The sequence below is a fragment of the Populus trichocarpa genome, chromosome 11 (assembly GCF_000002775.5).
Source record: "Populus trichocarpa isolate Nisqually-1 chromosome 11, P.trichocarpa_v4.1, whole genome shotgun sequence".
Lineage (NCBI taxonomy): Eukaryota > Viridiplantae > Streptophyta > Magnoliopsida > Malpighiales > Salicaceae > Populus > Populus trichocarpa.
The window spans coordinates 17710595-17738474 of NC_037295.2; the positions used below are offsets into that span (position 1 = coordinate 17710595).

The 27880-nt window shown below is 31.2% G+C and overlaps 2 protein-coding genes across 2 annotated transcripts; both read left to right on the top strand.

The window, feature by feature from the left end:
- The first annotated feature begins 11192 nt into the window (after positions 1-11192).
- Positions 11193-13721, top strand: LOC7489074 (protein DMR6-LIKE OXYGENASE 2). The gene is made up of 4 exons (XM_002317010.4): positions 11193-11478; positions 12044-12291; positions 12580-12901; positions 13404-13721. The coding sequence occupies exons 1-4, from the start codon at positions 11254-11256 to the stop codon at positions 13659-13661; spliced, it is 1053 nt and encodes a 350-aa protein (XP_002317046.3). The 5' UTR covers positions 11193-11253; the 3' UTR covers positions 13662-13721.
- Positions 13722-25843: 12122 nt separating this feature from the next.
- On the top strand, positions 25844-27680 carry LOC7489075 (protein DMR6-LIKE OXYGENASE 1). Its single transcript, XM_024611818.2, has 4 exons — positions 25844-26154; positions 26484-26731; positions 26827-27148; positions 27290-27680. Exons 1-4 carry the CDS (start codon positions 25924-25926, stop codon positions 27539-27541), a joined length of 1053 nt encoding a protein of 350 aa, XP_024467586.2. The 5' UTR covers positions 25844-25923; the 3' UTR covers positions 27542-27680.
- Positions 27681-27880: the final 200 nt, after the last annotated feature.

Consider the following 27880-nt stretch of genomic DNA (forward strand, 5'->3'; position numbering starts at 1 on the left):
ATTCTCTCAATATATATTGAGCAAATTACAGTTGAAAAATAAGAAATGAAAAAACAAGAGCCAACAAATATGATAACATTTCATTTTTATAGGCATAATTACTGATGAATCCATCTGTAATATTTAATTTATGACCTAATGAGTGACCCCTACCCTCCCCACAGTATGATAACCCTTTCTTCTTCTTCCTCTATTTTTCTATGCAACAAACAGCAACCCCTCTTCCCCATAATTACCACAAATCAACCTCCCACTACAAATTTAGTCATCTCAACACTTAGTTTGTCAGCATTCCTATTCTGATTTAAATTTTATTGAAGATTTCCCACTTCAAGTAAGAAAAACTACCTATTTTTCATTTGAATTCAATTTTTAAAATGTTAATTTTTATTGCATATTTTTGTAGTATATGTATTTTGTTTGTGTGTTTACTTATTTTATAGGTTTTTCCCATATGATTTGTTGTATGAATGTATGATTTGTACATGTTAGGGTTTTTTGAGATTTTGTAAAATTTTATTTGTTTGTAAATTGATGAAATTTAATTTGAATTTGTGATTTAGGTGTTTTGTGATGAAATAAATAATGACTTATTTAACGGGTCTGTTTTATATTTTTTTCAATTGTATTATTGAGTTGAAATTTTTGGTAAATGCATATAAATTTGAATTTATGTAGATAATTGATAATGAATTAGTTGTACTATTAAAATAGTTTGAATAAATTTGAGTTAAACCAATGTTCTATTATTTATTTAGTTTACGTATTTAATTAATACAAGTTGTCATCACTATTCTATATATGTTTGACATAAGAAATGGATGATCGTTCATGAATGTATCGAGATTCGCTCGAAAGGCTGGATAAGATGGATTATTATAATGGGGTTTAGGGATTTATTAATTACACACAATCTAATATAAGAAATATTAATTAGTGGAGGCGGTATTAGATGTCCGTGTAAGTTGTGTAAAAATAAAAGGCTTTTTAATCTAGATGTTGTAATGATGCATTTTCTGTAAAAAAAAAATAAAATAATGGAGAGATAAACGTGTTGCTTTGCATACGGGGAACCATATGTTCTTCATAAGACCATGGTTGAAAGGATGGTTGGGTCAACTTCTAGTTCTAGTAACGTGCATGAAGTTGTATATGATAATAGTAATCCTTATATGGATATTGTTATGGATGCGGTGAGAATGAATCAGGGTTATGTCAGTCAATAACCAATAGTAGATGAAGAACCTAATGCAAAAGCGGCCATGTTTTTTTTTTTTTTTATCTTTTGAAAGACTTCGATGAATCATTATGAGATGAGTGCACAAATCACAATAAATTATCACCCATTTCACATGTGTTCACTATCAAGTCTGATCATGAGTTGAGTGAGGCCAGTTACGATAGAATTTTTTAATCGACAAAAAACATTTTACTTGAAGGAAATAGGTAAAAGAGAATTTTTACACGGCTAAATCCATGATGAAACTTATCGACCTAGGATACCAAAAAATTAACATGTGTCCAAACTTCTGCATGTTGTACTACCTTGAAAATGCAAAGTTGACCGAGTGCAAAACATATGGGCATGCTCGTTATAAACCCAGAATTGGTAGGGAAAGGACTCTCGTCGCATATAGAAAACTTAGACACTTTCCAATTACACCTAGACAACAAAGGTTATTCATGTCACCAAAAACTGATAAGCACATAACATGACATCATTCACCTAACATGATTTTTTGTAATCGCATAATCGAAAACCAGTCAAATAACAAAAACCAAAGTGTATACATCATTAACTATATTCAACCATTCCACCTTTATACCATTTATGTTTCTAAAGAGTTCTTCCACCTCCCTGATTTTTCTAAAAAGTTCATCCACTTTCTAAACTTTAAAATTCTCTCTCATAAAAAAAACTTTGTTTTTTCCTCTTTTCTCTTTTGTAATTATTATTTCTAAACTAAACCAGTCCTTATTATTTTTCCAATCATATTTTAATCACTAAAAAAATTATTTTTATTTGATTGTTTTTTTCCTTGATGTCCTTTTTTTAATTTTTGATTTTTTTTAATAAAGAAATGGTTGAAAATTGCAAAATGACTAGAAATTAGCCAATAGTGCCAAAATTTTTTTTTTTTTTAGAATTTTGGTATTTTTTGTATTTCTTTTCCAATTTTTTAAAATATATTGAAAATATGTGTAAAAAAATGAGTGATGACAACATGATTAATTAAGTGTTGAAGAAATTGTCCAAAAATCTTTGTGATGTTAAGAATAAAATGTCTTTTAACCTATGCCAAATTTTAAGGTTATTTTGTGTGGAAGGAAGACGTATGATTTTTTATTAAATCTCTTTTAATCTATGCCTAACTTTTGCACATTCATTTATCATAGATATGCTTGGCCTACTACTAGAGTTCAATAGGCTATAAGCCTTAAATTTTGGTATTTATTGTTTTTTAATTTCAATTATTTTGCTCTGAAAGTCCATGTTTGGTGTGGGTGGGGTTAGCCATTATTGACTGATTTTAATGGTTATTTCGGGTTATTAATAATGTCCATGTACATGTCCCAGTCATTATTACTGGTTAGTTGACCGTTATAAATATTTAAATTTTCTTGCTATTAATAAATATTAAAATAATATTCCTTTCTCGTCCGCTCTAATTGATCTATTCAATTTTCATCTCAGTGGTCTTTATTTTATATTATCACAAAGATAATGTCAATATTGAGGAATTTAAAAATATTATAATATAAATAAATGTTTTTTTAATTGATTTATAATATGATTTAAAAAAATTATTTTATATTAAAAAATTATACTTTGATTCTAATTAAATATTTTAAAAGTCTTATATAAGATTTGAAAAGTATTTCAAATCTTATTTAAAAAATAATTATGATATTAAACAAAAATATGATTGAAGACAATCGACATATTTCATTCTCAAATATCTAACATTACAATAACTAAATGAGGAGGAGAAATTAATAAAATATTACTATTTATTGGAACAATTCTTTTATTTTATTTTCTTTTCAATTTCATCATTTAACATTAGATTTATTGAGGATTAAGTTTCATAATTTATTTTAGATTATTTTTTATGAGATTATCTCAGTCTCATAACCCGAGTCATGAGTTTAACGGGTTACCCAAGTTAACTCGGTTTTTTTTTGTCATTTTTTGTAATTGATTTTTTTTTTAATTTCATCCTTCACCACTTGGGTTGATTGAGAATTAAGCTTCATAATTTGTTTTGATTTTCTTTTTATAAAGTTATCTTAGTCTCATGATCCTAATCAAGGGTTTGGCGTTTTAACCAGGTTGATTCAAATATATTTTTATCATTTATTAAATTGATTTTTTTTTTCAATTTTATCCTTTAATGTTGGATTGATTGGGAACTGAGTTTCATAATTTATTTTGATTTACTTTCTATTGGGTTATCCTGATCTCATAATTTTGTTTTGAATTGCTTTCTATAAGGTTATCACGGTCTCATGATCCGGGCCATGAATTTTACATGTTAACCTAGGTTGACCCAGGTCGTCGATCTAATATGTTATCATCTCAATATTTTTTTTTAAAAAAAAGATGTTGTTTTGAAAAAAACATTTAGCCATGCTATTTTTTTTTTTTTGTTGTCCATATTGTCTTTGGATTTATTAAATTGACCGGGTCACGTCAAATTAATCTCTACATGGTTTTTAGGTGAAATCTATTTAGGTGAAATCTATTTAATAGTGTTGATGTAAGAAAAATGTCAACAATGGTTAAAAAGCTAGATTTGAATAAAATAGCAATAATAACCTATAAATTCAAATGAATATCATCATTTTTATAGTGTATTTAGAGAGTGTTTGACAGTAAGATAGCGGTTGCTTTTTAAATAACCTTTTGTGGTGAAATGCATGCCAATGATTTTTTTTATTTTTTAAAAATTATTTTTGACATCAGAACATCAAAACGATCCAAAACGTACAAATCATATTAAATTTTAGCAAAAAAAAATTTGAATTTTTTGGGAACGCGGTTTGCACCGCGTTCCCAAACATGTTCTTAATCATATCCAATCAACCTAAAAAATATTATAACAAAAAAAATGATATAGTAGATGGTCTTTAATCCAAAATTATTAAACCTAATCTAACTGGTAAGTTAACTTGAAATCCTGGCCAACCCACTCCGGGCTAAGGTTAGGTGTAGAAAAAATATTAATTTAAAGCTGACCCGATCAAAATCTAGTTTGATTTTTATATTTTTTTATAAATGATATATAGTGTTTTGTTTTGATTTTTTTCAAATTTGAATCGACACAAATCAACCTGGATTAATCCGTTTAATACATAACCTAAACTTTGAACAAATTTTAAAAATATGCTCTAACATGAAAGATGCATCGTTTAAAATCATTGTAAAAAGAAAAGAATTAGTTGACGTTAAAGTTGGAAGATAATTCCATCGTTTTTGTCAGGAAAGATAACTCCACATTTAATATGAATCCAATTTGGTACATAAAACGACTAAACTTTGCTAATTTCGTTGCCCCACTGATGGCCGAAGTAGCCACCACCTTCTAGATCTTAATATTGAAAAAAAAAGTATCGTCGCCATCTTCATGGTCCTCAATCTGTCATCAACAGTGACGACTTAAGCAATGATATAAGAAAAACCAAACAACATGAGATCCTTCTGGATTTTTCATTTCAAGTTACTAGAATCTCGGTAAAATTTAATTTATTCAAAATAATTAAATTACATAAAAATAGAGACATTATACTTTTTTTCCCTAAGAAAAAATAATTTTTTCAGAGAAAGTAAAAAAATAAGTTTAGTAATTGGAGGAGGGTGTTTGGTGGAGGGAGGCTGCGGGTAGAAAAATATTTTGTTCTATTTGATGTGTATAGTTAGGCAAGGTTGGGGAACGTAGTATAAATCATGTTTTAAAAAATTTTAATTGGAGGAGGGTGTTTGGTGGAGGGAGGCTGCGGGTAGAAAAATATTTTGTTCTATTTGATGTGTATAGTTAGGCAAGGTTGGGGAACGTAGTATAAATCGTGTTTTAAAAATTTTAAATTTTTTTTGTTAAAAATTAATTTTTTTGGATGTTTTGGATCGTTTTAATACGCTGATCTCAAAAATAATTTTTTAAAAATAAAAAAAATATCATTTTAATATATTTTAATATAAAAAATATTTTAAAAAATAACCATAACTATTCTTATAAATACTTATAAACATGGTAGGATAATTCAAACAAGGCGGTCGTCTCTTTCAAGGTCCAATTCAGGCTATGGACCAGGCAGTAACTTCTAGATCCACGAGTCAATAATTGTTATTATAATATACTCAGCTTCTAGTAATACAGGTTGCGGTAAAATAATTTTTTTCTTTTTTTTCATCACGTTTTCAGTACCTACGTTCTAAGGAAAAAAAAAAGAAGCTGAGCTTAATGTCAATAAGTTTATCTTTTTTAGAGAAGAAAAGGATGGTTTTATAATCTATATATGCTGAAAAAAAAAAGATTAGAAGCCATAAATGTTTTTTTTTTTAATTTAGTTTGATTCTCAAGTTTTTGAGTGATTAAAAAATTTTCTTTGTTGAAAATATTCATGAGATATTATTTTTTTTAGAAAAAATTTGAAAATTGAGCTATGAAAGTCTTAAAACTCGTATCCTAACATTCTAGTAATTGGAGATGGTCAAAAAAATGGACTAGAAGATAACATATTATTTACCTATACAGATTGAAACGTCGTCTGATCTAGAACCATGCATGTGCAGAGAATTTTATTTTATTTTTTTGATAATTTACACAGGCTCACCCTTCTAAACCCGAGTACACCAAACCTTCTTTAAACATCTCTTAACTCTTTTTGAAAACAATTTTAGAATAAAATTCTCTTTACAAAAAAATTATTAAGGACTGTATTTTTTTTTTATAAATATTTATTATAATTGTTATCTAATTAAATAAAAATAGAATCCCTCCCGCGGTCGCTGTACCCTCCTCCATGCATGACGTTGCTCAAGGGAGGTCACAATGGTTATGTCATGGGATGTAGCCAAGATTGGCTGTGATGATAGACGAGTCCAAAAGGTAATTCAATTAATCCAACTCTTGCCTGTCTGCTGCCGGCCACTAATAAAGACTTAAGATGCCGACCGTTTGGTAATGTGTTTTTTTTTTTTATATATATATATATATGGGTTTTATCGATCTTTTCATCCTTGGGATCTGGTGGAGCATACGTGATGCTTAATTAATTAATTTAGTTATAAAAAAATATAATGCTAAATTCCTATGCAAGCATGTTAAATTAAAGAATTGTATGTAACATATGATTAAAGTAGAGCCATCAATTTTCTAATTTTGTTTTATTGATTGAAATTAAACTTAGAAAACTATTTTATCTTCAAACTAAAATCGAGAGGTAATATTTTGTTTTAGAAAATATATAATATACTTTATTTTCTTGATACACATTGAATTTATAATTTATATTTATTCTTGATTTTTAAAGAAATACTATTGCATCATTTAGTTTCATAATTTAATTAAAAACAAAGGAGCTTAATTAGGAAATAACAAGAAATCAAATAATGCATAAGTGAATTCATAAATTATCATGAACTTTTAAATAACTAGAAGGATTTTTTTTTTTTTTTTTTTTGATTTACGTGGGGTGTCCGGGCCAGCTTACGCGCACCACGACTATTCTCCACGGCCCACTGGACATCCTGCAAGCCCAGGAGCAGGTAAGGCACCGCGGGGGTGACAGGCGTGCACATAGAGGGTCGAACCCGGGACGGGGGTGGAACAAGTCACACGGTTGACCACAGCAGCTAGACCCTCAAGTGCAACTAGAAGGATTTTAACATGGGTTGATCTAGCATAAGAGTTTTTTTTTTTTATATATATATATTGTTGAAAAATATCCAATATGCATGATAAATTATAGTTTATGATCATATGTGCTTTCTACTGGTTTAAGAAAAAATAATTTACAATAAACTTATGTTAAGAAATTGTGATTCAAAGTATTTAGTTGAACTTTTTTTCTTATATTTTCTCTTTTTTCAACATCACATCAATTTTTTTTTTCTGTTTTTCTCTTCATAATTGACAAGATGAATCCAATATATATGTTTAATTTTTCAGTAAATATCAAAATTTTATTGATTAAAACTTAGAAATATTAACACGTTGTTAAATAATTATATAAAACTATATCTTGAGACCTCACCAAATAATTTAAGTTATTGAGTTAAGATAATATTTTGAAATGATATCATAACCTTGTTGACTAAAGAGATCAGGAGTTTGAATCTCACTACCCTCATTCTATTTGATAAAAATTAAGCACAAGATAGTGTGGGCTTGTGCAAGTTTTAACCCCAAAATGCTTTCATTTAAGGGGGTGTGGGATGATTTTTTAACATGGTATTAGGGCATAAGGTAGTATGGGCTTATACAAGTTTCAAGTTTAAATAGCAGTTAGCTAAGTCTAAGATAATGACCATCCTCCTATAGCATGCCCAAGAAATGACCTTCCTTCATTAGGTATAACCTTGGGGAAGAACTTAGCTTTCATAAGCTTAGCTACATTTAACGTCTTAAACTCTAATCTCTTTACACTTTTTTAGGTATATAAAAGTCCTCCAATGATTCATCATATTCTCATCAAACATGAATACATATGTAATTGATATTTATCTCTCGTTAAATGTTATCAGGGTAATTACATTGCAGACCCTCTTGTTCATAAAAGGACAAGACTCATAGATTATAAATACACTATGAGACCTTCAAAACAAAGATTCACAATCTTCATTCTCTAATACACATATTTTCAAAGCATCTCTCCCTAGAATATTCTTGTATTTTCTCTTTCTAAAAGATACTTATTTAAGCATCGAAGAGTCCCCACCTCTACCAAAAAGAACCTTTTGTAGGCATTAGCCACGAGCAGTTTTAGCCTACCAAATACCAAGTATAAGCTATCAACTACCTTGGCTAAGGAGAATGGAGAAGATTGTTAGGACCAATTGATTAACCGATTGTCCAACCGAGAGCCATATTCCTAAGCTAGTTGGATTTTTTAGACATCACCAGTGCGTCGTTTGTGGGAAATTGATAAAAAAAAAGCCATCGGTTTCTTTCTAAAACTTGTTTTTAGCATTTTCAAGGCATTTCATGGCTCACAACCAATACCCCCTAGGGATAGGAAGCGAGACAAATTAACTTGTTGTCACAAACACTTCTACCCAGCATGAGCTTCAACAACTCACTAGTCAAATGCAACTTTTCACCCAGGTCATGTTGACAACATAAGGGAAAAATCAAACCTTACCAACCCAACAAGTCTTAACACCCTCAAGAACACACAATGTCTTAACACCAGGGCCACCAGCTACATCAGGAGCTCGTTGACAATTACATTATTTAGAGGAGACAAGACAAAATGACGTTCATAAAAGTTCCTCAAGGGATTACTTGCACCATTATCACACTCATGCATAGAGCATACACTCCAAATGCACGCCCCTTAGTTACTATAGGATGGACACCAATCATCGTAATCGTCATTCTACACCAAGCCCTCCGGGCTCCCAAGAGCCTAACAGACAAAGAGTAAGGAGATAGTCTATGCACAGGCATACCTAAGGGAATGATCATACCTAAAAGAATGCTTATAGTCCCTATCAGTGGAGGTTTTCTCCTTTGTCCAAATGCATATCGAAAACTCGACTTCTTAAGGACTACTTTTTCATGAATGAGTTTGGACAACTATGATGGCTTGGCCGACCCAAGGGAGTATATGCAACATATACGCAGTAGCTGAATTGATCATTCAAGACCATGACTCAATGTGCAAGATATTTCACTCAACCTTTAGAGGATCTGCACGTGCTTAATATAACAACTTGGAACCAAACTTTATTGAAGGTCTCGTGACCTATGTATGAAGCTAGTGGCATGCTTTAGCAACAACATACCCACTAAGAAAACCTTCACAAAGCTTTTCAGTGTTGCCCAACAAAAGGGTGAGTCTATACGGGCATATTTGAGGAGATTCAACGCGGAGATGTTCAAGGTGGAAGAATTAATTGAGTCAGTAGCCTTGGAAGCATTAATAAGAGGAGTAAGGAAACATGCTCTCTAGAGTAAAATTTATGTTTTATTAGATAAAAACTTATCCAAAGTAAAGCAATTAAAGAAAAATCATATACGGGTTGAAGAGGCCAATTTACTTTGATGTGGACCTCCTTGTTTTTACAACGATAACCAACATCAATGATTTTCCAAGTGAAGTAATCAGGGTACCCGAAGAGCCTCTTTCATACCTGTCACTTATATCACCCCAAGATGTATAATCCTTAATAAGAATGTAAGTTTCTTAAATATGAATAACTTATTTAAAATGACTTTTTATTTTCTCCAAGTGGTCTCGTAGGACAATAACCCCATCACTCTTGAAGGGATGAATATAATCTCCTCAGTGCTATATGCACCATTGTTCAAGGAATGGATGTGATCTCCCCAAATGTTATATGCACCACTCGCCAGGGATGGATGTGATCTCCCTAATGCTATAAGCACCACTTTGCCTAGTGCTGTTCAAAGGATGGATGTGATCTCCCTAGTGCTATATGCCTCACTCGCCAGGGATGGATGTGATCTCTCTAGTGCTATAAGCACCACTTTCCCTAGTGTTATGTGCACCATTCTCAATAGGGGATCTTAAGCCCCATGAAAATGATGGGAAAGCACCTAGCTTCTATTCTCCAAAGAACCTATAATCACTTAGAAATTTCTAAGCATAGGTTCACCTTTTTTGGGTTCCCACTAGCCACTTATAAATTCTCCAAGTATGGGATCAACGCTCGATTTGTTTACAGATAGGACTTTCTTTAAAACGAGTTGATTTTCTCCGATGGGTTTCCCCTAGCCACTTAGAAGTATTTCTAAGTACAAGCTCCTTCCTCATGTTTTTCTCTTACCCTTCAGGAAAATTTTTGAAGTATGATTTCCTTCATGCCCCTCCACATAGGTTGTCCAGTATATCATCCATTGTTTCCACCCTTTTTTTCACATGATGAAAATTCAACAAACTAGTCATAAAAACCAAGTATTTTTACAAGTCTTTGCATATCAATATATCATAAAGACTTGGGGGGCTACCGATAAACATATTTTTAACAAGCTTAAAAAACCTTTTAAGTCCAATCATTCCTTGGCACACTTAAAGGAATGATCATGCCTCAAGTGGGGGCTTGACAGTGTGCCAAGTCCTGGGCACGCTGGGTTTGGCGCCAACCACACCCAGATGCTTTCCGGGCTTAGTAGTGTGCCAAGTTCGGCACTTGGACTTGGCAATCAGCCAAGTCCAAGGTAATGCGGGTTTGACAAACATTTTATACCCAATTCACTTGTACTTGGCAGCCAGCCAACTCTAAGGTAACGTGGGTCTGACAAACATGCCAGACCTAAGGCATTTAGACTTGGCATTCCGCCAAGTCCAAATGCATTTGAACTTGGCAGTCAGCCAAGTCCAAGACAACATAGGTCTCGCAAACATGTTAGACCCAATACATTTAGACTTAGCAGTTAGCCAAGTCCAAGACAATAATTATCCTCCCTTGATATGTCCAAGGGAATGACCTTCCCCCCTTGAGTATAACCTAGGGGAAGAACTCAGCTTCCATTGACTTAGAACCAATTGATTAATCAATTGTCAAACCTGGAATTCCTATTCCCAGATTAGTTGGATTTTTGAGACATCATTACCCAGCTCCCAACTTCGAGAATTCAAACAAAATTTATCTGCATCACCCCAAATTTAATTTATTGCATTGAATTAAACAAATATATATATTTTTTCTCTACATTTTGCTATAGGGATAATCAAATATTTCCTTTCTCACTCTCTTTAAAATGCTAAACTACAAACAAGTTCACAAATATTAACATGTTTTTAAATCTTGATTTGAGTTGTAAGCAGATTTAGTTTTTACGTGTTTTTCCTTGAGGTTGGTAGATAAACATAATGTGGGAAGAAACTAGAACAATCGGAATAAATAATAAAACTTTATCTTATTTGTGCTCACATGTCATAATTCATGTTAGTTGAAATGTACTGGTGACCTCATGTGTTGTCCTATAAATATGGCCATACACACCTCCATTTCCATAAGCTTGACAACTTATCGAGAATCATTTGCATTCTGATCACCTAGTCATGGCTCCCACCGCCAAGCTACTACTAGCCGACCTTGCATCTTCAGGTGTAAAACAAATTCCTTCCAACTTCATCCGTCCCATCTCCGACCGTCCGAATCTCTCCGATGTTCAGATTTCGGATGGCTCGATTCCTCTAATTGACCTTCGTGGCCTTGATGGTCCCAACCACTCTACTATAATCGAACAAATTGGCCAAGCATGCCAAAGGGATGGGTTCTTTCAGGTACTGAAACTACGTTCATTATTTGTTGCTATTCCATTCTCACTTGACTCTTTCTTTCACTTTGCTCAGACTTTGTCATAGGTATGTTGTAGTTATTGTGTGATTTGACCACTCTTACTATTAATTAATTAATCATCATAAAAAAAAAATTATAATTTTAAATTTATTGATGAAGTAGGTTCAAATTTAGTCATGAAGTTGTTTTATACGTATAATTTTATAAAGAGTTGGCTTATTATGACCGTTGTGGTTAAATATATTTTTTTAATTAGACTTAAAAGATGTTGTTTTAAGATTTTTATTATTATTATTGTTTAATTTGAGTGTTACTTTTACATTTTAGCTAATTTTGCTTTTGTTTTTCATTTCTGTATAGACTAGTCAATTTTGCTATTATATAAACAGTTTGTAAGTATATTTTAAGAGGTTATTATGAGTTATTAAATTTCATAATATATTAAACATATTTCTTCTACAGTTTATAAACCCCGTTGATTTTTTATCCTTCATTACGTACATGCTGCATCATGTTGTTCTAACAGAATATATGCACCGTTCGTGTCAGGTGAAGAATCATGGGATACCAGAGGAAATGATTAGTATCATACTAAACATAGCTAGACAGTTCTTCAAATTGCCTGAAAGTGAAAGGTTAAAAAATTACTCTGACGATCCCACTAAGACAACCAGGTTGTCTACTAGTTTCAATATTAAGACAGAACAAGTTTCAAGCTGGAGAGATTTCTTGAGACTTCATTGTTATCCTCTCGAAGATTACGTACATGAATGGCCTAGCAATCCTCCATCATTCAGGTAATTGATTGTAACCAAGCTAATAGCAAGCATTGTGCACGCCAAACTTTTTTGTAAATTAGCCCCCTTGTGGGTTTTTTTTATGACAATTTAAATGGTTTTTCTAATTTTTCTGAAGTTCTAATCAGTTTTTTCAATCCCATCTATTACAGATAAAACTAAAATGCATTGAAAAGGGATAATTTAGAATTTATTAGTAGTAAACTTTGATCAAGAGGGTAATTTATGATTTTCAAAACCTAAAAGGGGGACTGAATTGAAGTATACTTTTTTATCCCATTCGAACAGGAAAGATGTGGCTGAATATTGCACAAGTGTTAGAGGTCTAGTGTTGAGACTGCTTGAGGCCATATCCGAGAGCTTGGGTTTGGAAAGAGACTATATTGATAAGAAATTAGGCGGGCATGGACAACATATGGCTATGAACTACTATCCACCCTGTCCACAGCCAGAACTCACATATGGATTGCCTGGACACACCGACCCTAATTTAATCACCATCCTGTTACAAGATCACGTGCCTGGATTGCAGGTTCTAAGAAATGGCAAGTGGATTGCTGTGAATCCGATTCCCAATACTTTCATCGTCAACATCGGTGATCAAATGCAGGTGAACTTCTCTGTCCTTTCCTGTTTTCTGGACAAAACAATTAAACAAAATGGAGATTCATCTTACATTCAATATATCTGTGAATCAGTTATAAAATCCAGCCTCGTCGCAGATGTTAGCTCGGTAACTCATTGATTTAAAATCAAATTTAAAATCTAGCTAGGGTTGATTTAAATCAGGTCAACGGATATAAATTGATTTGGTGGGGTGGATCTCATCACTGGATGTGGATGGGAATGTGCTTCTGGCATGCCATTAAAAGTAAAGGGAAATGAATATTTAGCAATGGACCTACCGCACCATTGGATTTATATTGATAATTTTAAATTAAAAAAAAAGAGCTCCAACAACCTCTAATCACTGTTATTTACATCTGCAAGTCCACGAGCTTAATTTGATGATTAATTATTAAGCATGAGTTCCACAATGCATTAATTAACAACCTTTTTTTTTTTTTTTCTTATTCTAACAAATTCTTTTTTTTTTTTATTATTATGATAAGGTACTTAGCAATGATCGTTACAAGAGTGTGCTTCACCGAGCAGTTGTGAACAGTGATAAAGACCGAATATCTATACCGACGTTCTACTGTCCTTCACCGGATGCTGTAATCGGGCCTCCAAAGGAGCTAGTCGACGACGAGCATCCTGCCGTCTATAGAGATTTTACGTACGGTGAATACTATGAGAAGTTTTGGAACAAGGGACTTGTAAAAGAATGTTGCTTGGACTTGTTCAAGCCTTCTAATAATACAACCTAGAAAAAACATTATATGTATTCCTCAAACTATGTATTAATAAATTAGCTTTTCATTACTGTATCACATTACAAAAAAACAATCAAATAGAGTAATTTAATTGTGTTTGATAATGGTATATTAAATAGAATAATTATCTATTTATTATATATATTTAGTCGGTAATTGATAAGAAAAAATAAAATAAAATAAAATTATTTAATCAATATTGTAATACTAAATGAATTACATTATGCATTATAAAAGTAGATTTTGTTTCGGTGAATATTTTTCTAAGCTTCTACCGGTAGAATGAAGAAAACAATCAAATAACCTTGAGAGGTGTAACTCACTGGTCAGGCTTTAAGTTTACTCCTTAGAGGTTATCAGTTCGAGTTTTACAAATCTCAGGGTCATTGGAGGCTTACATAGTCGTTAACTTCAGGGCCCGTGGGATTAGTCAAGGTGTACGCAAACTGATCTGGACACCCACGTTAATAATAATAAAAAAAAGAATTAAATATTCGAACTATTATTTATCAGAAGAAAATCAAGAGATCAGATCAATCGCAAATTTTTTCAACTTCCACCACTGCTCCAGCATCAATTTATGAACATCTGGTCACAATACAAATGCCAGTCAATGGAAAATAAACAGAGACCGGCACTATCAGTTTCTTTTCAGTTTCTTAATTGCACATAGGTTCCTGCCTTAATTTCTTCGCTTTGTACTTGAAAATCTAGTGAAGCAAGGAATTGGTTGAGAAGCAACAATAGGAAGAGAGATGATTCTAACATGAAAAATATCTGTGATTGTTAAGAGAAGAAGATAGTTGTTGTTTTCAAACTCACAACTGATAGGGTTATTTACTTAAAAAGATGAGATGATTTTAAAACTAAGAGTGTTTTTTAGAGATATTTTAGGGATAAAATATAATATATATTGTTTTTAAATAAATATTTTCTTTGTACTTACTGTTTTGAAAATACAAAAATTTTCTTCAAAACTGTCACTCGAAGAATTTTATTTTTATGTCTCCTTCTTAGTTTGTCATACCAAACATGTTTTTGTCTCTATTTCTTCCATCTCATGATAACTATCCTAACCCAAATTTTAACTCCTATTTTTTATATATATATTTCAAATAAAAATAAAAATCCAAAAAGAAAATGTGCAGTTTTAGTAAATTTTGTATATTTTAATCATTTCTTTTTTTTTTGTCATTTTTATTTAATTTTTTATGTGTTAAATTAAGTTACAATGATATATCATAAAAAAAAAACAAAAATACAACGAAAAACTAAAAGATAAAAAATATAAATATAGTTGGGGTGAAATTGGACCAATGATTGAATTTCACAAGTTAAAGATTAATTTTGGGAAGATCAATTAAATCCAAGAATAGTTTAGGTTGCAATGGAAAACTTATTGGAGGAGAAATTGAAGTAAAAGAATTTAATTTGACTTTAAGTACTTGGCTAAGATTATAAAAATTAATTAAAGAGCCAATGATGAATTTGAAACACTTGACCAAATTAAAAAGTCAATGAGGGACTTATTTGATGAGAAAAATGAAATTATGAGTTGGATTAGTCAAAATCGTATAATTCTAGAAATTAAAGGGTCCAACTAATTAAACAAAGGATGAAATTGAAAAGGAAAACCAAGATTAAAACCTTAATTGAATGAAAATAATTAAAATTCAAAAGATCAAGGACTGCAATAAAAATTAGAGAAATTCAAGGATTTAATTGCAAATTCTTCTTCTTCTTATCCAGCCAAAAGTCCCAGGTTTCCAGCCTCCTTCATGCATTTTCTTGGCATCAATACGCAGCTTTGAATGATCCCCAACGGAACAAAATCACGTGGTGATAATTATCCAGCATGCCAGCTACAAAAAATTATATTGGCATGCGCGACACGTGTCCCAAAATGATTTTCCAGCGACTTCTGGTGTTTGTACACCTCAAAGGTTAATTTCCAATCCTGAATAAGTATTTGTCATTTGTGTATTGATATTTTAGTGCTTTTTTTTATATTGTGAAAAAAACTATTTTTGCAGTGATATTCTTACATGATAAAAAAAATAAAACAAAAAATAAAAATTGTTAAAAAATTAATAATATAAAAAACCAATAAAAATAAATGGGCCGAAGCTCAAATCCTGTTAAGACCCATGTAGCTAATATTTGGATTCAAAGCCCAACTTGCATCATCAATACAAGTTCAAAGCCCAATTTTTATCATCCAAATGGGTGTAATGTCTGTTCTTAGCAACTTCGATGAAATTTCTCTTTTTAAGGATAAACATTGTTTTTGACATGTCCCCTTTTAAAAGGATCCATGTCTAGATTTTAAAACCAAATGTGGGTTACACCCACTTTTAGAAATTTCAATGAAATTTTCTTTTTTAGACTTAAAGTCAACACCTTTAACATGTCTTTTATTTTTAGAACTGACATTAAATTTCTCACGAAATGATTATAGCAATAAATTGAAAATAAGCTAAAAATAATTAGGATAATTAAGGGTAATCTAAGAGATAAATTTAGGAGAAAACACATAGTAAAGATAACTTTTCGTAAGAAAGGATGTTGTGAAGGTAATATCATTCTTCCCTTAAGCATAACTAATCTCTTACCTGAATTTTTAGAACCGGTGAACATTTTAGGATACCTAGTTTCCTCTAATTACTAGCTAGCGACTCTTAATTTCCATTATATATTTTAGCCTCCCACCGCGATGTCCACCTAGGTGCAACATACGCCACGAACAACTAGCACCCAAACATGTTGTAACAACTTTCTTTTTTTTATTAATATACATTCTCATATGATAATCATGCTTGACTTTATATTCTTTTAGAACTTTCATAAAATGAGTGATATTTGTGAATGGTGGATCAACAATTCTAGTCTTTCATATTTTTATCCCATTATCACTCCATATTACTACTATCAGACTTTTCACCACCTTCATCGTCATTATCGTCATCACTACGAACAATTCAGATTCAGATTCACCCACTAAAGATTTACCAAATTGAACTTCACATTATAGACCATCAATCCATTTATTTTCATATTCATTACAAAATTCAAAACCTTCCTCATCAGTAGGGATGTAATCATTATCTTTTTTATTATCATAATCATCCTCACCTTATCGTTCATCCTTATTTTCTTCATTTGTACCAAATAAATTAGTAGGTGAAATTTCTTCTTCTTTATTTGTACTTGAAGTTCCAGTATATGGTGTAGCTCTATCACTTACATCAACATTAGAACTACCAATCTCAAATCATCACAATCATCTTTATCAAGATTAATCTCTATCATCTTTATATTTAACTAGTACCAGTTGATGTCTATGTAAAACATATAGTCAATGCAACAATCTCTTTCTACATAAAAAAACCTGCCATGATGAGCAACTATATTTGGCATTTTGTAACCTGAATGGTGTATATTGAGATGCTTGAAAAACTATATTGAAATATTGGTAGGCTATACCTCTCCAGCCGCCCCCCTCTCTTTTGCAGAGACGAGAGAGAACCTCACCTCTCTCTTTCCCCGATATTCATTTGGCTTGGAGAACCAACCGGACTTCCCTCCATCTCCTCTCTCGACCAACCGAGATCATTTGCCAGACTAGACTCGCCGCCACCCACTTTCAGTCACACGCTGCCAGATCGAAAAAAGGGAACGAGAACAGATCTATAAAATTCAATTAAAACCACCTGCAGTTTGTGTTGCCTTTTTCTTCTGTTTCAGGTGATAACAAATCTCCACCGGCGGAGAAGATCTGAAGGTGAGAGATGGCCGGACCTTAAGGCAGCTAGATCTCTATTTTTGAGAAGCGGTGGAGGTCACCGCCGATGCAGGAGTAAAGAGCAGACCGTGGGGCTTCAGATCCAACGGCCACGCTCCAACAGTAACAGCGGCGCTTGGGTTCACGCGCCACCAGTGGCGGCCGCGCGTGGATCAGACGCGCCACTACTGTTCCGGCAGTTCGAGAAAGCCTCCTCTGCAGTTCCTGGAATTTTTAGATGTTTGAATATGTATTTAAATTTCTGTTAAAAGTTTTTGTAGTTTATGTTATTATGGAAACATGTAATAGAAAAAAATATAGTAAAAAAGTGATGTTAGTGTTAGTGTTTGAATTTTTTTTTATGTATGGTTTGTTTTTATCTTAAAAAAAAAGACAAATAATAATAATAAAAAAAAAATTAAGTGTTTTAATTTGAATATGGTCATGTTGTACTTCCTGAAAAAAATGTAAGAAATGTTTGTGTGTGTGTGTATATATATATATTGAGATTTAATAATTGATTTATTAAAACTTTAAGAATTTGATTAATATTTTAAATTTTCAAATCACATCAAATTGTAAAGGAGTTTATCTCAGGTAGAATATGTTAGAAGTACTAATATCTTTTTTAGCCATAATTAGTCCTTTACTCATGGATTTTTAATAAAAATCAGTATATCTAGTTTTCCTAATAATCTTTAAGCAAATACTAGGTTGCGACTGTGCAACTCCTAAGACTTCAAATCAAGTAAATGAAAACAAAAAAAAAAATTGTTAAACGGCGCCGCGCGGGGACACGCAATAATCAAATTTTATAAGTTATAACTTAATCTCTGCCCCATCATTAAATAATTAAGAAAAAAAGTACTACATCTAAATAAAAATTAAGCTCTACTATCCACTTCATCTCTTTTAAAAAAGCGAAAAAAAGGGAAAACAAGACAAACTTCCAAATCCAAATCCAAATTAAAGAAAGTGAAAAAGTGCCTAGCCATTGGTAATTGTGTATACCGTGCACCTTGCAAGCGTATCAAGGGAAATTGCATGGTTTTGAAAGCAAATCAATAGCCAGCTATGTCTCAGGTAATACAAACAGCTGGCCCTCTAGCCTACTTGCCATTCTTTTTAACCCAAAAGGTTTCATTTACATTCAAACTGAAACAAGCTGCAAAGCCCATGCTTTATAACTATTCAATATAGAAACAGCCCACGCCTCACTGCAGAAACAAAGTGTTGAGACCAAGACTCCACGCATGGATTGCAGCATAGAGCCTCTGCTCGCCATTCTTTTAGGCTGGAGATGGTGTTATTTGTTGTATATAATCCCTTGAATGCGCAGGCTCAATATATATAGACACTAAAGCCCATGTATCTTCCTGAATACAAGAAGTTCCCTAACAAACTAGTATCAGAGTACTCGATGATCTTATGGTTCTTGAAGCAATTTTTTGGCTGATTGTTTCACAAAGCAGGTTTTTTGTATAGGCAAACTAATTACCTTGTTCTCTTACTGACACAAAAGGGTTTGCTTCTTAAATCGACCTGATCACTCTTTTTCAGGTTAAGATGTCATGGTTTACTTCACAAAGGACACTGAAGATTATATATGTTCAATAAAATGTGAATAAAAGCCTTGTTTTTCAAGCATATTGATATATCAAAAGAAATTTACAAACCCTATCTTCTTCTATATTAATTAATATGTCTAGGAAATGTTAAATAATTTATTTCTTTTTCCTGAACAAGAAATGAAATCCTATATCAAAAGATAAACATTAAATTTCTTTGTAATTTGGTGAGATTGCATTTGATTTTGTAACTTAGTTGTGTTATACCTCCATTAAAATGAAAGTTCTTTGGGTTTGAAACTTACATATATCTACACTACCTTGTGCTATTAATTAGATTTTAATTAGAAAAGAGAATAAAAGTGGTGAGATTCGAACTCGTGACCGTTTGGTTATCAAGACTCTGATATCTTGTCAAAGAACCAATTCAACCTAATAATTTAAGTTGTTAGATAAGGTCTCGAGATATGATTTATATTATTCTCTAACAGAATTGAGCAACTGATAGATATTTAATCGGGTACCGATTACTTGTTGTTTATTTGATTTATTTAGTTCACATTTTGATGTAATAATTGATGATTACATTATTAATAATAAATATTCTCATTAATATTCTATATAAGTTTTCTAAGTAATGGATAATCATTCTTAGACGTGTTAAGATTCATTCCAGAAGTTATACAAGGAAGATTATTATAAAAGGGTTGAGGATTTTATTAGTTTAGCACTTTTAAATCCGAAGAATATTAATGGGGTTAGCTTGTCGATGATCCGTCGGTCATATTTAATAATGGATAGGCCAACAAAAGTTGGTCATCACTTATTTTAAACACTGATAAGTCTATTTTGTTGGTGTATATATCGATATTTAAATCACCGACTGAATTACCAACGGATCTAAAATCTTCAACGAGACACTAGCCTACAACATGTTTTTATTAGTAAATTAATTGGTGATTTTTATACCAAAAAAAGTATAGCTTTTACATGGAAGAAATATTCCATTTATCTAAATTAATTTTCTAGATGTGTTCATCAGATGGAATGAATATAAACATCAACGCATGGTTCAACAAGTGAGCATGCATCTTTAACTGAAGCCTTTTCCCCTTTACGCTGTGTCTGTGCTTTTTCTTGTGTTTTGTCGATTTCACACCAAGATAGCTTTAAAAAAGTAGTCTCCACTTTGTTAATTTCTTCTAACTCCACGTGGAAATTAGGATCATAGATTGCCAACTCTTTCTTTCTTCCATGTCATCAAGTGGGACATCACTTGGCTAGCCATTCGTTGATTTGTATACCCTAATATTTTAGTCCATTTTGATGTGTTTGACAACAAAGGAATACTTGCTAAATCATTCGGTCATCTTAGGGTATCTTTGTTTATTTATTTTTTATTTTTATAAAAGATACAATAGGTAAGAGATCGATCACGTGATTTTCATTTCGTAAATACAACTAATTAAATATAGATATATCACTTTTTTTAATAATAAAAACTGTGATAATATTTGAATATAAAATCTTAAGTTGAATGAATATTTACCAAGAAAAGGCAAAAATCTATTGGTATTTACATTACCAACGAAAAATTTCTATTTGTATTTTTATAACGATACTTATGATTCTATCCGAAATTTTGTCAAATATTAATTTTATAGAGCTCCATTTAACCTTTACCTTGTCTTGTATCTAGTTTAATTCTTTTTATCTGCATAGAAATCATGAATATATTTCAGTTTGGTCTATTTGAGTTCTGATTTCGTTTGATTTTTGTATTGTTGCTTTATTAATAAGACTGTTTGTTTCTTTATTTTGTTTTATTATAATTAGATTGATGTTTAAGCTACAATTTATGTAGCCAAAATTCTGCTCATGTTTTCTTTTTTTATTCTATATATATTCTTGATTTCAAAAAAAAAAAAAAACTAATTCCTTTGAGTGTTGGGCCTTGTATCGTTTTCGTAGCTTAATTCATCCTGTTTATATCTAGCTACTTCTATTGTAATTCATGGGAAGGGATTATCCTCAAGCTTGAAATGCTACAATATTGTAATTAATTTGTGATGCATGCATGCCTAGTCCTTATCCCAATGACCTTCGAGAACGTATTGCTGCTAGAGAAATTGAATAGCAGAATTTCTGTACGGTTGAATAATGTAAAGAGAAAGTCTTACTGACGAATATTCTTTTTTTTTTTTTTTAGATTCGAAGAAAAACCCACCTTCCAGAAAGTATATTTTGTGGATTTAGATGAACGAGTAAAACCCCGGCTGTCCCAGGCTCTCACAAGAGATGCACGCCCTGACTCGAACTCGAGACCTGCTATATAAATTTCAAGCCTTTTGTCATCACGCTACGCCTTTTGGGGACCTTATTGACAAATACACATTAGATTCAAACATATAATCTAGTGCAAGGCTCAATTTTAAAATTGCAATTCTAGAGCTAGAAATTCTGCTGGTCTCATCTGGAAATTGAACACAGGATTCCTGATGGCCAAATTGTCTGCTCTTGCCTTATGCATCGTGCTTTGCACGTAGTTAGCTTTTACTAGATGCTCTATTTTCTCCAAAGTTCCCTTCTTTCTTACATAAAATAATAAAAAAAACCTGTAATTATCTTAACAAAATTACACAGAAGACAAGCAGCCTAAAAGAAAATCCAAACTGCATGCACAAATACTAAATAATAATTAAAACCAGTCAAAAAAGGATCAAGATAAGTCGAAACTCCAACGGCTTAGATTTCTTCATTTTGTTGTACTTTCCATGTTTGCTTCTTGCCTTTTCAGCTCACCTTCCTTTTATTTTTTGTGTTCATCTTTTACTACTTTAAAAATAAAACCTAAGCGAGGGCTTTTCTTAATAGTGTACACACATGTCTATAATCTATTTTTAATATAATTAAAAAATTCATCTCAATTCAAAACTTTAGATGAAACTTGATAAATAATTCTATATCATTTTCTAATGGTATGAAGAAAATTTTTTCTTTCCTTCTTTAAAAAAACCAATTGTAAATAAACAATATAAAATAAAAGTTTTTTTTATAAAAAAATAACTTTTATAAAAAAATCATCTCAACTTAAAAATTTAAGATGATAAATGAGATTTAAGGAATAATTTTTTATATTTAAAACAATTAAACTTAAATATAATTAAGATTTTATTTATACGCCATTCTCAATATATAAGGACATGCGTTGGATGCTTGAATTGAAATAATAATATGATTCAATTCTTTGCTCTCGAGAACTTGGTCTAAATAAACAGTAAATAAAGATAAAGTAACGTTTCTAGATTAATATGGCAACTTTTTCAATCCTTCATTCCCCACGTCATTATATCGGTTATTGATTAAATTAAGTCAAAGTTATTAAACATATTTTTGAAAAAAAGTTAAATCTAGTCAAGGTCAATTTATGATCAAGTCAAGATACGGTTTAAATTCATGGATTTATTAATTTATTTTTTATTTCTATTAAATAAATAAATAATGTCTTTATTATATTTATTTTTTTAATTAAATACCATTTTTTGGCAATCACGCACACCTTTCATATACAAAATCTGTTTCCTCGTGAATTTTATTAAGCTTTTAAAAATTAATGGTTGAACTAAATCAAATCAAATAATTTAATTTAATTTAATTGATTACTGAAATAAGTTTTTTTTATTCAAAGACTAATTTAATAACACGTCAACTAATAGTTTAAGGTAACTGGCTATCTTTTAACCAATAGTTGTATTCATCATAACCACTGTGATGGGTGTTGGACACTTCCTAGGTTTAAAATCATTTCAATAATAGATTTAATTTTAATTTTAATTTTAATTGAACATTTTTTTACAGAAAAGAAAAATAGTGCATGTCTTGGAATAATTTGTACCAAAGACATCGCATTTTGCTTTTAATCCGACAGCAGACAGTCAAATAATGAGGCCATGGTTGATTCTTGAAAGGTTTGCTTAGCCCACATTTTGTTTAGTAGAAAGTGGTTTTATAGGGGGGAAAAATCACATTTTCTCTTGTTTATTTTATATTAAAAAAAGTTACAAAATAAATAATATTTTTCAGTCAAATAATAATTTAGCTTGTTTTCTAGAAAAATATATTTTTTTTTATTTTTGGGTGAAATTCATTTTTTAAAAGTTGTAAAAATTTCAATAATATCCTATTATTTGTTGATTATATCAAATTTAGTTTTAAATCTTTTGGTTGCTGTATATTTTTTTTGAAGTAATTTTTTATTCTTATTTTTTTCAATTTTATCCTTAAGAATTGATTTAATTTTATTTTTATATCAATTTTATTCCTCATTCTTTTTATTGTTATTTTTTTCTCTTATTCTTTTTTTAAATGAAATTTTTTGTCCATCAGAATTGATCCCTATTTTTTAAAAATAATTTATTAAATTGGATTTTTTTTTTCAATTTCATCATCTTTTAACTTTTTTATCTATTAAATTTGGTATAAATTATTTTGATTGTTATTTGTTTATTTGAAATAATTAATGGATGAAATTAAAAAAAAAATTAATTTCACCCTCTTTTAACTTTTTTTTATCTGATTTGGTCTCTATTCTTTTATTATTATTTGTTTTATTTAAAATAATTTATAAAATTAGATTATTTTTTTAATTTCATCATCCTTCAACTTTTTTATATGTGAAATTTGGTCTTTATTCTTTTAATTATTATATGTTTTATTTGAAATAATTTATAAAATTGAGATTTTTTTTTAATTTTATCATCCTTCAACTTTTTCATCCACCAGTTTTGGTCTTATTTTTTTAATAAACTTGAAAAAATAAATAAATTAATAAGTAATTTTCTAACTTATTTTTTATGGTATAACCAAACACCGGAAATTAAATACTCTCATTTGATTTAATTATAATCCATGCTTAAATTAAATGAGACTATGAGATTTAAAAATACAATATTTTAGTAAAAACAAAATTCATAATTAACCATGTAAAAAGTTATTTATTGAACTTCATCTAACAATTAAGTTTTATGAATTAAACTGATTTTTTAATATAATATCAAAGTTTTGACAATAATCATATATTTGATTCTTGACTTGAATTTCCAATCCACATTCTTTTGCCTTCAACAACTTTTAAATTATATCCTCACACCTTTATTTGGTCTGCATGAACATGAATTATTATTATTATTGTTATTATTATTAAACTATTCTAGAGTAGAGCAACGTGACCCTTTGATCTACTTTCCATGTTTCAATCAATCTTATCCGCCACCATATTTCTCGGTTCATGCATATGTTAAATTAAAACTTATAAATTTTGAAAAAATAATTAAAGTTTTAAATTTGATATGGTACGATTTAATTAATATTTTTTTCATTGATTTATATTCAATTAAAAAGGTGTTTTTTACCAAGTGGGCACCAAAAGGAGCTTCATAGGACCGTTGTGTTGAGACACAAAACTGTATCATTTCATCATCATTGAAAAACACAACTTGATTAAACTGTTTCAAAACCATCAATGTTGAAATTCTGTATTATTTAATTTCCGGATGAGTCAACTTAAACTAATTTTGTGCAATATCCAAATAGCATATAGTCAAATAATGAAATCACCTGAAGAGTTTGGAGAGGCTGATCTCTCTGCGTATTCAATACTTAGATTCTCATCGCATGAAATGTAGCAATTTATTTATTTTTTTAATTATGAAATTACGTACTATGAAATATGCTAATTTTTTTTTTAGTTTAATGTGGCTGTCCGGGTCAGCTTGCGTATATCTAGACTAATATCACGGGCCCTGAAGTTAACGACGATCATGTAAGCCTCCAGTAGCCATCATATGAGCAACCACATGGCTCGAACCTAAGATCATAGATGGAGCAAACCTCTTGATCCCAAACTCTTACCACTGGGCCACCACCTAGATGGTAAACACACTTGTAGTACATACATGATTTGGGTTTTAATTTATTTTAGTGCTAATTAAATTGAGAAATATTTTTCCAATTGGAAAATATTTCTGGCTCCAACTTGGATATAGAGCAAGCTGCTTCAAAATCATCAATGTTGAAATTCTGTATTATGTTAAGAGCGAATGGTCAAATCATGAAGGATGCTGGCAAGTCATTCTAGAATGGCACAGTACTAAAGCAGCATTTAAAGATCCTGAGAATGTGGACAACATAATTTATTTACGTGTTGCTTCTAGATGAATGGGCATGCTTTATCTTTTTCAAAAAGATGCTCAAAACTTTTCTTTTCTTTTTCTTTTTTGATGGTGATGATCTTCAAAACGAATCCCAAGTAATAGTTAGACTGTTTACTGAGTACTTGGACTAGCACCACCACTGATTATGAACATAATTGAGACTGGATTCTATTTAAATAATTTAAGTCTAGTGATAGATTATTTATTTTTAATTTTATATATTAATTTTGTATCATTTATTTATTTTATATAAGATCTTGGTGGTTTCTACCCCTCTCTCACTTGTAATATAATTATTATTTTTTGAGATTTATCAAGTGATTTCAGCTTCCAATTCTTCATTGAAATTTTAAAATTTTATTTAATTTTGATTTTAATTAGCTAGGTAAACTGTTTTTTTTTCCCTCCTGCCCTTTTCTGCAATTAGACATTGATTCTTCGTTCTGCCTTCCTTTTTTTTTTTCTTAACGATTTACCTTCTGTTTTGGGAAAAAAGAATTAGGACTGTTTACTGGGTCCTTTCACCGGCAGACAACGCCACTGATTGTGACCATTGACAAGTTTAACTTTCCACCACACAGCTACATAATTTTTTTCATATAAATAGGGAATCATACAGCTGCATACCAACAGAATCAGATCATCAAATATACAAGCCACGAATTAAAGGCAGGCACTGCATTTCAAGTTTAATCATGGCTCCCACTATATTGCCACAAGCTGGTGATCACCTTGCTTCAACTGGGGCCAACAAAGCTCCGTACACCTACACTGATCCCCTTTCAGAGGTTCCAACTCTCTCTGGTGTTGATGTATCAGCTGATGGCTCTACCCCTATCATCGACATGGAAGCCCTTCTCGGTCCTCACCGATCTGAGATCATCAAACAGATTGGCCTTGCATGCGAGAAAAACGGCTTTTTTGCGGTACAAAATTTATGTTGTTGCATGCATTCTTCATAATCATAATCAAAGTGCTTAGATTATTCTCTACATTAAATTCTGTAATAAATCGATGATAAAATTGTTGTTGTTGCTGCTGCTAAATGCAATATAACTCCAGAACTTGAGTGACAGTAAAAAGGACAGAAAAGTAATTAACAGCGTTGAATTTGTTTTTTTTTTAAATAGTCACAGCCATGCTTATCGAGCTTCCCTGCTCGCAAATCATATGTAATATATTCTTCATGAAGTAAAAATCTCTTTTGTAAATTTAAAATTAATTATAGTTCTAACAATCAATGCTACAACATCAGGTGAAGAACCATGGAATTCCAGAAATGAAGATCAACAGCATGCTGGGCACGGCAAGAGAGTTCTTCCACTTGCCGGATGAAGAAAGGTTGAAATTTCGCTCTACTGACCCGAACAGTGTCATCAGGCTGGTCACGGGCTTTCAAGACAAGACCCGGAATATCTTTGTCTCGAGGCAATCCTTGAAATTCCACTCGCATCCCGTTGAAGAATACAAGAGCCAATGGCCTTCAAATCCTCCTTCTTTCAGGTAAACAAGCTCTAACATCAATACAATTATCTAGACCTCATTTTCTTTATTTATTTTGTGCTGTATTCATTAATTTACAATATAATTTTTGACAGGGAAAATGTTGGAGAATATTGTGCAAGTGTGAGAGAGGTGGAGGTAGCAATACTCGAGGCCATATCAGAGAGCTTGGGCCTGGAAAGGGATTACATAGACAAGATATTGAAAGGACATTATGTGTCCATTAATTACTATCCAGCTTGCCAGGAATCAGAACTTGATGTTACTTATGGAGTTCGGACTCACACTGATCCAACTATAATCACTATTCTGATGCAAGATGATGTGCCTGGACTTCAGGTTATTAATGATGACAAGTGGATAAATGTTAATCCTCTTCCAAACGCCGTTGTTGTTCATGTTGGAGATATCCTGCAGGTGATCAATTAACCATTCCATCTATATAGTAATATAAAAACATTCTTGAACGATATATAACTTATCTTTAACTGGTTAGAAAAAAAAAATTATGGATTGATTCAGAAATGACTAATTTTTTTCTCTTTTGTTTGTTTCCAGGCACTTAGTAACTACAGATACAAGAGTTTGCTTCATCAAGCTATAGTGAACTGTGAGAAAGAGCGTGTATCCATTGCCAGTTATTGCTATCCATCGGATGATGCTATGATAGGACCTGCTAAGAAGCTGGTAGGCAAGGATCATCCAGCAATCTATAAAGATTTCACTTACAGAGAATTCCACGAATCCATGTGGCGAGTAAAGTGTTCAACAGCTAAGCGATTAGACTTGTTCAAGGCTCGTGCTGATTAACTCCATTTTCTGCACCGGTCCTGCTGTTGGGATGCTCGAGACATATAGTAGCTTTACTCAATAAGAATTTCCAGCAGTTTTTCTGAATTATGACTTACAATAAATTTTATAAATGGCAGCTAAGATCTTTCTTCTTATATGTTGAAAGTAGTTTTACAGTGTTAATTTATTATACACAAAGCACATATATAAAAATTCAAGTTTATCAACTGTGTAATATTTTATTAATTACTTTCATGAATTTATTTTTAAAAAAAAATAAATGTATAAAGAAAAGGAAAAATCAAATCCAAGACCCCAAAAAAAATTATAATAATCTTTCACTTGTTTCTATATTAT